Consider the following 12,500-nt stretch of genomic DNA (forward strand, 5'->3'; position numbering starts at 1 on the left):
ATAATAATAGTAATAACAATATAGCGTTTGGCGCACAATATACGCGTCATGCAATATATATCAGTAAACTATTACTCTATCATATTATCAACAACATTTAAAAGATGAGAATACGGAATTATTTTTAAAAATTAAAATTAGGGTAAATATGGTCTATGAGGTAACTCGTCAAAAAACGCTTTCCAGTTAAAATAAACAACTAACCAGTAATCATTGTACAGATTGTGTATTTTATACACAAAAACCCATCAATTTGTCAATCGCCTTAACATCGCTATTTTCCAATCTCTCATCATGTTTTATTGACAACGAGGAAACTCAAAATGTTCACAATATCAATCTGTCCTCGTTAATTTAATCATAGCTCCGATTCCATTTGATTATTGGCTCACTTCGGCACTTTCAGCTTTTAGATAATGAAAAACTCGAGGAAGTGTCAACATTTTAAATGCTTGGGTGTTCTGTTTACCAAGGACTGTACCAGTACAATAAGAATAGGAATGTCAACAGCAACACTAACGAGACTGACAAAAATATGGAAAAGTCCAATCAATTTCGAAATAAAAATTAAACTACAAAGCACTAGTACTTTCAATCTTACTATACGGCTGCGAGTCATGGACATTAACTGCGGAGTTAGAATGCAGATCTATGCTTTTGAGGTGAAAAGTTTAGGAAAACTCCTGCGGGTGACGTATACAGAACACAGAACCAATAAAGACGTACTGGAAGAGGTGCAAGATCGTGCAGGACGACAGGAACATCTCATCGCCACAGTCAGGAGGAATCTGTCATGGTTTGGCCACAATGTGAGGCATGAAGGTTTGTGCAGAACGGTGATGGAGGGCACCCTTGAAGGAGGAAGAAGAAGAGGACGACAAAGGAAAGTTTGGATGGACAATATCAAGGAATGGACAGGGATGAAGATGGAAGAACTCTTAGAGAAGGTCAACAATAGAGAAGAATGCGGTGGAGCTGCATCCCATGTATCCCCCCCCCCCCCCCCCCCCCCCCCCCCCCCCCCCCCGGACGATCATCAGATCATGGAATGAATGAATGAAACTCCTTTGTTTCTATTTTTACAAATATCATTGATGCACTTGTGCGCACTTCAATTTAGCATTGTTGAATGGAAACATCAACTACGATTTTCAAATCATAATACATTACAACATACCCAAGACAGCGAACGTTTTGGTCCTAAACAAAATTAATCTCTAGCTGATCTGCTGGTTAATAGCTTTAGAAAATACAATAAGGGGAAATAGGCAGATAGAGGTAAGCAACCTATTACTCATTATAAAGGTTTTACTTTTTGATACATATATGACTCTGAAATATGGCTCATTTTAACTTTGTGGATGTGGACAAATTTTGGTGAGGCCTTCCGCACGTTCCTCGAGCTAAGGGAAACAACCCAAGTATTCCTTTAACTTATCCTAAAAGAAAAAATAAATCCTAGTACCTTTAACTAACCCCAATAGGAAAAAAAAACTCTAGGACCTTTAGTACGACCTATAGCCAACCCTCATGGAAAAAAATGTTGTAAGTATTTTACCTAAACGCATGGCATCAATTGGCATCTTTTTTTTTTCATTGTGTAAGAAACTTAGCCCGTACTCCTTACGTTGTGGCGCTATATGAGGCTGATCTTGTTTCAACACGCTATATGAGGCTGATCCTTGCGTTATATTGATTTTGTTTCAACACGCTATATGAGGCTGATCCTTGCGTTATCTTGATTTTGTTTCAACACGCTATATGAGGTTGATCCTTGCGTTACCTTGATCTTGTTTCAACATGCTATATGAGGCTGATCCTTGTGTTATATTGATCTTGTTTCAACACGCTATATGAGGCTGATCCTTGTGTTATATTGATCTTGTTTCAACACGCTATATGAGGCTGATCCTTGCGTTATATTGATCTTGTTTCAACACGCTATATGAGGCTGATCCTTGTGTTATATTGATCTTGTTTCAACACGCTATATGAGGCTGATCCTTGTGTTATATTGATCTTGTTTCAACACGCTATATGAGGCTGATCCTTGTGTTATATTGATCTTGTTTCAACACGCTATATGAGGCTGATCCTTGCGTTATCTTGATTTTGTTTCAACACGCTTTATGAGGCTGATCCTTGTGTTATCTTGATCTTGTTTCAACACGAATTATGTTCAAAATTCTATGCTATGCTTTTAAATGTTTTAATAAGACAGCTCCTGTATACCTACAAAACATGGTTAATCTCTATGTGCCGGAGAGAGAACTTAGATCCAGTGGTCAATATCTCTTCCAGGTTCCTCGCTGTAGATCGTCTTTTAGTGAGAGATCTTTTAGCCAGTCGGCACCCGTCTTATGGAACCAACTGCCTTTATCCCTCAAAAAATGTCCGACATTTGAAAACTTTAAAAAGAAACTTAAAACACATCTCTTTAGAAAACCATTTGATGTTAAACATTTCTATTAGGCCTACATGTTATATATATCCTAAATTTTCATCTTGTAGCACAGTACGTGGTAATTAAATTACAAATTGATTAATGCTATTCCAATATGATAGATTTTATGCTTAAATTATCAATTTATTGTTGTGTTTTATTTGCATTGTAAAGCGCCTTGGAGCACATTGTGGATCTAGGCGCTATATAAATTCATTCATTCATTCATTCAACACCCTATATGAGGCTGATCCTTGCGTTATCTTGATCTTGTTTCAACACGCTATATGAGGCTGATCCTTGCGTTACCTTGATCTTGTTTCAACACGGTATATGAGGCTGATCCTTGCGTTATCTTGATCTTGTTTCAACACGCTATATGAGGCTGATCCTTGCGTTACCTTGATCTTGTTTCAACACGCTATATGAGGCTGACCCTTGTGTTATCTTGATCTTGTTTCAACACGCTATATGAGGCTGATCCTTGCGTTGTCTATATCTTGTTTCAACACGCTATATGAGGCTGATCCTTGCGTTACCTTGATCTTGTTTCAACACGCTATATGAGGCTGATTCTTGCGTTATCTTGATTTTGTTTCAACACGCTATATGAGGCTAATCCTTGCGTTATCTTGATCTTGTTTCAACATGGACCATTAAGACATTTTTTTTCCATTTAGGTGCGGCTATGTGGTCTTGTGACATGACACTCGATTTCGGATCGGAAAGTCCTGGGTTCGAGCCTCGCTCGGCGCACAGTTGAGTCTTTGGAATATGCTCTTTACTCACATGCTCTCACCGTACTCAGGTGTAAAATGAGTACCTGGCCGTTGACTCTCTCGGGAAAAAAAATTGTAAAATCGCCTAACATGCGTAATGTCTCGTTCTACATGTCACGTGTTGCTGTTGGTAAGGGACCCTTTGTAAAGCGTTTTGAGCACGTTTAATGGATATTGCGCGATATAAAAGCTCAAGTTTTTGTGTGTGTTTTTAAACATTAAGCTGGACCAAATTTACATGCACGAATTATAAGGAATGCTTTTTTTTTAGTTTAGAATTATTAATAAGACATTTTGTGAACGATATTTGCTATAGGCCATTAACCAGTTAGCCGATGTGCTCTGGAAAGATACGTATTTAAAAATGTGACCAGAAATCTCGTCCTCAATTCTCAAACCTGGGACCTCGCAAGATGAGGATCATTTAGATCTATCGATATGTGAAGAACAAATTTTTTGGCCAAATTTTTGAATACGTGTCTTTCGGCGTACTGTGGTTAACAAGTTAAGAAAAATAGAAATTATAAATTGACGTGTGTCATCTGTTTGAGGAAGACGTCTTTCAATAAGGTCTAAAAGGAAGGTCTTTTAGAGGTCCCAATATGCTCAGTAGCTGAATTTCACCAGAAGTTAGAATGTTCTATAAGCAACATATTTTTGATAATTAAAAATGTTCTTTGACTACCTTCATTAAAGGGGGGAATGTCTAGCTCGTATTTAATTTAATATCCTTTGATATTGGTTTATTGGCAGTATGAAAAAAAAAACATTTACTCCTTTGCAAAACTCTGAAAGGGTTATTATGAAATACAGCCAGGCAAAACAGACAGACAAATTATCCCAAAAATCACCCTGCTTTGCTTTGTCTGAAACTGATTGTCTGAAATATCTTTTCGGATCGTCAACTTACACCACCGTCTGATCCCAAAATGTTCATTTTCATAAAATATTTATTCCTTTGTTATAGTTGCTCTAGATCGTACTTTAAGGTGGTATAAGTAACAATGCACATTCTATTTCTTGTCTTCATCATTTCCCCCCGCTTTTTAGAGTTGCCTATAAGATTTGTACTGTTGTCTACAAATCCCTGAGCACAAACAGTCCCTCCTATATTAAAGACCTTCTAAACATATATGTCCCCAATAGAAACTTGAGGCCAAGCAATGACCAATCAATCCTTGTCAAACCTAAGCCATTGCGTAAAATAGGTGAACAGTCTTTTCAATTTTCGGCCCCCCATTTTTTGGAACTCTCCCGTCACACGTGAGATGCTCGGATTCGTTGACAACGTTCAAATCTCGCTTAAAGTTTTATCTTTTTACGTCATAATGTTGCAATATTATTTTCATATTTTGTTGTTGTTAAATTGAATTCGTATCACGTTTCCTTCACACTTGTCTCAATGTAATATGTTTTGTTTTATATCACTGTAAAGCGCTTAGAGCCTGTGACAACGGGGTAAAGCGCTATATAAATGCCATTTATTATTATTATTATTATGATTATTATTTTAGGCGTGCCTTAAGGACTGTATGATTTCTGCAACCTGCCTACAGGTATGGGCAAAAGGACTAGATCCGTTGTTAGTGGTATCTCTTCTCAAGGCGACATTGAAAATGATGATAACTATGTTGATGACATGGATGATGACGACGACCGTGACCGTAAAGAAAAAGAATGGATTGACCCAGAAGACATTACGAGAGGTATGCTAGTAATAATACATTGAAAATTTGAAAAGCTCTTTTATGAAATTATAAAATACTTTGACAAAACATTCTTCTGACTTTGGCGAGAAGACTTCTTCGTCAAAATTGTCTGTAAGTCTCGATTTTCAGATCTTTGGAACATTTTTGGCACGCTGGAAGTCATGCACGATTTTTAAAATAAAGCAATTCTGACCAGATACCAGCAGAATGATTTGCACCTTATCACGAAATAGTAGGGTTTAGGGGAAGAAAATAATATGAGTTACAAAAGGTCATAGGTTGGCCAAATAAAATTCTTAAATTTATTCTTTTTCAACTTCATTCTGTTAAATATATTAAAATGTCGAATATTATTTGAACTTATTTAGTTTTCATATGCAATATTGTTAACTCGGTAGACTTGGGCACGACAGCTATTTTCATTGTATTCCTGATGAATTCTGAAAAAGTCACCATTACAGTAAAGAGACGACGTCCAAAATGTATATATAGTATGTTCAGTCTTTTGTCGTTATAACTGAATTGTTTCCCTCTTCAAAATTCACTCGCACTTTCAACCCCAATTTCTAAAACATGAATGCGCTCGTGTGAAAAACAATAAAAACATATAATGGAAGCTTAAATTCAATTTACAAAGAGAAATTATTAGGACGTTTCGGGTTTCTCCTTTGTCAGCAAAACATGATAAATGAAACACCAAAGACGAAAATGAAATCAGTATGGAGTATTGTTGAGTACCAAAAAAGAACAAAAAACGATGAATAGGAAATAGGCTGCACCTTTCTTGTCCTCCGCTTTCCTTTTAAGGTTGGGCTGTCTCAACGCGCCCAATGTTGTACATCTAGCATGTTGATTGTCCCCCTCTTTTCCTGCCTCCTAGTACCTTGCAAAACTGTTCAGGAGGCTAGTGTGGCGGATCACCTGGCCAAATCATGACAAATTCCTTCTTTTCACAAAAGCAACCAAGTGTCCTTGGGAGGCCTGCCAAGTGTTCATTTTGAACGTTTACATTTTCGTTGGTCATAAGTCTTTGAATGAAATTCTCCAGAAATCCCCGCAGGTATTTCGATTATCGGCGGATCAAACCTTTAAGTCTCGATTTTCACGATCGCTGGATCAAAACTCTGAAGTCTACATACGAGCTTTGCACCCATATTTTATTTAAGTTTGGGAGGTTCAGACCTCTGGACATCAGACGTTTGATCCGCCGACCATCGATTGGTTTTCGACTGTCTGGATTCTTTTCGTTATTTCTGCTGCCAAGGCCCCGCTCTCGCATCTATATAGCAGGATAGACAGCACCAAGAGATTGTTTGTTTGGTTGGAAACATTATGCATTTGTTCTTCCGGATCTTATTCAGCTTTATTAAGGCAGAGGTGGCCTCTAAAATTCTGCTTTTGGCTTTATGAGTTGACCGACAATCAAATGTTAGTGTGTCACCTTGGTATTTGATGGAGATTACATTTTCTTAAATATCGTCGCCTATTGTTATGTGCGCGTTATTGTCCATGTTCTGTGTTGTTAACTGGCGTCTCTCTCTCTCTCTCTCTCTCTCTCTCTCTCTCTCTCTCTCTCTCTCTCTCTCTCTCTTTCTTTCTTTCTCTCTCTTTCTTTCTCTCTCTCTCTCTGTCTCTCTCTCTCTCTCTCTCTCTCTCTCTCTCTCTCTCTCACTCTCTCTTCCTTTTCAATTTGCTGATCTCAATTCCGTGCGCTTCTCCTGCTTTCATCAACCTGTTATTTTTTTCAGTTTTTCGTCTGTTCTCAACTAGATGGCAAATCGATGGTTTGTGATTGAGAGATGATGGACATGGAGTCTGGTAATGTGTTATTGAGGATGGTATCTAGGACCAGATTGGTACGATCGAGGATAGTAGGCATCCTTGTCTGATTCCAACTATTGTTTTTGATGGCAATATTATGTTATTGATGATGAGTACTACACTGCTCGATGTGCCATAGAGTGCTTTTATAGCTTGTATAAGGCCTCCTTTTTTATCCATTGATCGTAAAGCGTGTCAGAGGCTGTCATGTCATGCTCTATCAAATGCATTTTAAAGCCAACTTGGTCCATTTGTCCATTTGATGTTAAAGGTGCTTTTACATCAGTATTCTGCGGGTGAAATGTGTTCAGCTGTTCTACTGCCTGGTTAGAAACCTGCTTGTTTTTCTGATATGTGTTCCTCGGCTTCTTTTTTTTTTTTTAGACGTTTTAGTTACACCCTTAGCATGACTTAACGGGCTGTTCTGAGTAACTTATTGCTCTCTAGAACTGCCATTTCTAGTTCGTCCACTTTTCCACAAACGTATAAGGTTTGGACATTCCATGTGCCCATATTGATTGCTTTGGTTGTCAGTTTGATTGAGTTGGGTTTTACCAGTAGCTAACTTTACACGTCCACCCGGTCGTTGTTTGTCCTGGTCACGACCGATCCAGCATGATATTGTATTGGTTTGTTTTACTTGTGTGTGTTTTTTTTTTTTTTTTTTTTTTTTTTTTTTGGGGGGGGGGGTTCTCTTAATCTCTAACTGACTGTAGCCACCAGCTCCTCAATAACATTTCGACCGCCAGCTGAAGTGATTACCTAGGTGTGGCTGTCATAGTCACAGGAACGTGGAGTCAGTCGTGGTAGTTAGAGCAGTAGATGAAGACCAATACCCTTTTTCCGCCGAAGGCGCTGCTAACAAGAGGTCAAAAGTGCAACCTCTATCACCCCTAATTTCCCAATTACACAATCAAAACAAAATACAAATGAAAAAGCGTGCAGTGAATAAATGAGTGTGCCATGGAGAATCGGAAAAAAATGGAATAAAAACTCAAAACATCTGAGCAGTAGTAGTAGTAGTAGTAGTAGTAGTAGTAGTAGTAGTAGTAGTAGTAGTAGTAGTAGTAGTAGTAGTAGTAGTAGTAGTAGTAGTAGTAGTAATGATAATAATAATAATAATAATAATAATAATAATAATAATAATAATAATAATAATAATATTAGTAGTAGTAGTATTAGTAGTGTAGTAGTAGTAGTCGTAGTAGTAGTAGTAGTAGTAGTAGTAGTAGTAGTAGTAGTAGTAGTAGTAGTAATAGTAGTAGTAATAGTAGTAGTAGTAGTAGTAGTAGTAGTAGTAGTAGTAGTAGTAGTAGTAGTAGTAGTAGTAGTAGTAGTAGTAGTAGTAGTAATGATAATAATAATAATAATAATAATAATAATAATAATAATAATAAATAATAACAATAATAATAATAATAATAATAATAATAATAATAATAATAATAATAATAATAATAATAATAACGATATTAGTAGTAGTAGTTTTTATTAAAACACAACTCTGACGTCTCATAACGGCCATGTGTTTGTCTATGACCTTTCATCCCAGCGGCAATAAGGGAAAGATACGAGAGGCAGAAGAATGCGGAGCGAAACCTGATCAAAGTCGTCAAGGGATATCGGCATCTTCCTACAATGAGGATGACCATGGGCCAGCGTAGATTCCTTTTCTTCTGGCATCTCGCCGTCATCGTAAGCAGCCATTTATTTTTCTAAATCAGATTTTTGGTCTTTTGGTATGACATTCAATTTTGGATCGTTATGTCCCCAGCTCGAAAAGTATTATAAATAGCGGCTTTCTTGTGTCGTGTCACCTCTTACACGCCTTGTGTTGCTATTGGCTATTGGAATCATTTTAATCTATTGGCAAACAAAATAATTGATTTTGGCCTAAATACAATGGACACTATTTCATTTTACCATTGCGTCGTCATCGTCATCGTTATCATAACCATCATCACCACCATGGAGTGGTGGATAGCTCATACGGTAGAGTCACGCTGTCCCCAGCCAGGCAGAATTGTCGTACCAGAAGGTCGTGGGTTCGAGCCCCCATCGCCGCCGCGAAATGTTTATTCTCTACTGTCTTCTAACACTTTCCTACTCACTTCATTTCTTGTCATAACCATCACCATGACCATAATCACCATCACTATCCAATCCCACCAGCTAGCATCCTTAGGTATGATCGGTATGGGTGCTTTCCTCACCTACTGGTTTGACAATCACGTCGCCGAGAGCGTTCACGCCTCCCCAGCCTTGAAGGCATATTCACGATGGGTCAAACTCAAGTTGCAGCCTAAGCTCTCAAGCTTCTATGGAACAATTGTCGAGGTGAGCGCTTAGGAATAGTATTACCACATTGTTGTCATTGTCATCAACGGTACCATTAATAATGATGATAATGGTGATGAGGATGATGATGATGACAGTAATAATAATGATGATGATAATAGTAATATTATTATTATTATTAATAATAATAATAATAATAATAATAATAATAATAATAATAATAATAATAATAATAATAATAATAATAATAATAATAATAATAGTAATAATAATAATAATAATAATAATAATAATAATAATAATAATAATAATAATGATAATGATAATGATACTAATAATAATAATAAGAAGAAGAAGAAGAAGAAGAAGAAGAAGAAGAAGAAGAAGAAGAAGAAGAAGAAGAAGAAGAAGAAGAAGAAGAAGAAAAAGAAGAAGAAATTATTGTCATCATCAGCATCATCACCATCATCATTATCATCATCATCATCAACATCAACATCATCATCAGCACCTGCATCAGCAATTACTACCTAGACCAACTCCATTATTTCAACTTCCCAGGAGTACGGCAGTGCCTTGATTGTATTAGGCCTCACATCGTTGTTCGTCACCGTCTTTTACATCAGTTTCCTAGGTCACAGGTCAGTATTTGACATCATCGGCAATGTAATAATAATAATAATAATAATAATAATAATAATAATAATAATAATAATAATAATAATAATAATAATACTTTATTGCATCCCAAAAAGGAAATTTTTTGTACAGACGTGTTATAATTTACACATAAGATAAAAATACAATGGAAATAGGATGTATATATATAAAAAAGGAGCAGCTCTATAACCAGAGCTGCGCTTTATAATATGAATAATTTCAAACACTGTAAAATAGTTAAAACTGTCACTATAAATTGAAAATTGAAAAGATTGCAAAACAAATAAATTAATAAATTAATATTTATATTTTTTTAAAGTAAAAATGAGAAATAATTATATAAAATGATTATTGCTTGTTGTTATAAAGCCTAATACTGGACGGCAGAAAAGATTTTCGGTGTCTCTCTGTTTTCGTTGAAATAGAGAAAGGGCGACCACTTCTTTCTGACATAATAATTGATGGTCTTAGTGGATGATACTGGTCATTTAATATTTTAGTTATTTTATTTATACAAAATTTCTCGTATAAAAGATCTACATCGTCAACATCATTTATATAGCGTTTAATGGATTTTTTAATATTTGAATTTATTTTGTTCCTTTCCACTGCTAAGCAATTGCCTCCCCAAGCTGTTATACAAAATGACAAAACACTTTCGATGACTGCTCTATAAAATAATGTGCAGAGGGTTTTATCTATTCTAAACTGAGAGAGTTTTGATAAAAAATATGTACGTCTGCACATCTTATGCCTAATTATTTTCAAGTGCTCATCCCACTTGAGCCTGTCATCAATCGTTACACCAAGGTATTTGTAGTGAGTAACTCGCTGGACGAATTGGTCCTTTAATTTTAACGGTTCTATCGGTTCCTTCACTCTCCTAAAGTCAATCACTAGCTCCTTTGTCTTGCTTATGTTAAGCTCTAGGTGGTGGGCATCACACCAAGACACAAATCTATCAATTTCTTGCCTATAAGCCACTTCGTTGCCATTTGTTATGAGGCCTTGAAGAGCGGTGTCATCTGCAAACTTTATTAAAGGTACACTCAGGTTTTGACTTCTACAGTCATTCGTGTATATTGTGAATAATACAGGGGACAATACACAACCCTGAGGAGCACCAGTATTTGTAGTTATACAGGAAGATTTGTTTTGTCCTAATTGAACATATTGTGCTCTCTCCGTAAGAAATTCGAGCACCCAAGCAATTATATACTTGTTTAAATTCAGACTAGTCAATTTTTGAACAACCAACTGAGGTTGCATTGTATTGAACGCTGAAGAAAAATCTGCAAAAAGCAATCTGCAATAGCTCCTAGCGTGATCTAGATGCCTATATTTCAAAGCACTTCTTCAGAACCTCCTGGCATATTGATTGTATATCGTTCCCCGTTTGTTTGGATTTTCTTTTCTGTTTGTTTTTGAGTCTCAAAACGTACACTGCCGTTCGTTCGCAATGATGATCTGAAACGTTGTGAATATGGCATTACCACCAGACTATGTGGGGAAAAAAATAATAGTAAATAAATAATTTTTTTTTAAAGAAATAAAAAAAATATATATATATATATATATATATATATATATATATATATATATATATATATATATATATATATATATATATATTATATTATATTATATTATTTTCGGTGCTTTCTCCCCAATTATTCCACATCTCGGGTTATGTAAGGGAAGACATCCAGTTGTTGCCAATACACACTATAGTCAAGGACCTTGTGACAGCCACTTTACAGCAGTTGGGTTCTAGTTCTTGTGGCTTTGCCCGTTTGTGGAATATTGCTTCAAAGGAGCAGACCGCCTTGTGGAACATTATATCGGAAGAGCAAAACATCTTGTGAGACACTGCTTTAGAGGTGCAGACCACGTTGTGGAACATTGTATCCGAGGAGCAGAAAACTTTGTGGAACATTGTCTCGGAGGAGCAGGGAATCTTGTGGAATGTTGCATTGCGATGTGACTGACCGGTTTAGAACATTTCATGATTACGTGTGAAAAGAATTATACTCAGGTTTTGTAAGGGAAGACATCGAGTTGTTGCCAGTACACATTATAGTCAAGAACCTGATGACAGCCACAATATATTGGGATCTTGTGGTTTTTCCCGCTTGTGGAGCATTGCTTCAAAGGAGCAGACCGCCTTGTGGAACATTATATCGGAAGAGCAAAACATCTCCTGAGACACTGCTTGGGAGGTGCAGACCACCTTGTGGAACACTGCATAGGAGGAGCAGAATACTTTGTGGAACATTGTATCCGAGGAACTGAGCACATTGTAGAACACTATATCCGAGCAGCAGAAAACTTTGTGGAACATTGTATAGGAGGAGCAGAGCATCTTGTGGAATGTTGCATTGCTACGTGACTGGCCAGTTTAGAACATTTCATGATTACGTGTGAAAAGAATTGAGACAGAGTGGTTGGGGCGTCATATTATATGTAGTGTAACAAAAAAAAGCTGATGCTGAAATCATCATCACTCTTTTTGTTAATTTTGGCCAAAATGCGTTTAATTTATATCAATCGACCAAAATGGCACTAATGAAACATGTTACATAATTTGAAGTTGGAGGTAATTTTATGCGGTTGGTCGAGTATTTTTAATAAGAGGTTCAAAATCCGTTTTGCACAGCAGTAATCATTGCCGATACCTTGAATAGCTGTATATCAAATTACTGTGATTTTAACACCCCTGTCTCAGATCATTAGTCAGTCCCAGATCATGCAGCATTTTTTGATTGAGAATAAAACTTTATCATGATTCCT

At 36.5% G+C, this 12,500-nt stretch overlaps 1 protein-coding gene across 2 annotated transcripts in view; it reads left to right on the top strand.

Moving 5' to 3' along the window:
• The first annotated feature begins 1,161 nt into the window (after positions 1-1,161).
• LOC144956108 (uncharacterized) overlaps positions 1,162-12,500 on the top strand; it is a 26,027-nt gene continuing 14,688 nt past the window's right edge. For both annotated transcript variants that reach the window (XM_078886459.1, XM_078886458.1), the window contains exons 1-5: positions 1,162-1,278; positions 4,737-4,928; positions 8,305-8,447; positions 8,925-9,089; positions 9,612-9,691. In XM_078886459.1, coding sequence (XP_078742585.1) covers positions 4,781-4,928; positions 8,305-8,447; positions 8,925-9,089; positions 9,612-9,691 — 536 coding nt within the window. In that variant the 5' untranslated portion in view covers positions 1,162-1,278; positions 4,737-4,780. The remainder of the gene's footprint in view (positions 1,279-4,736; positions 4,929-8,304; positions 8,448-8,924; positions 9,090-9,611; positions 9,692-12,500) is intronic.

This window comes from Berghia stephanieae, chromosome 10 (genome assembly GCF_034508935.2).
Source record: "Berghia stephanieae isolate SIO BIC M18660-M18661 chromosome 10, UCSD_Bste_1.3, whole genome shotgun sequence".
Lineage (NCBI taxonomy): Eukaryota > Metazoa > Mollusca > Gastropoda > Nudibranchia > Aeolidiidae > Berghia > Berghia stephanieae.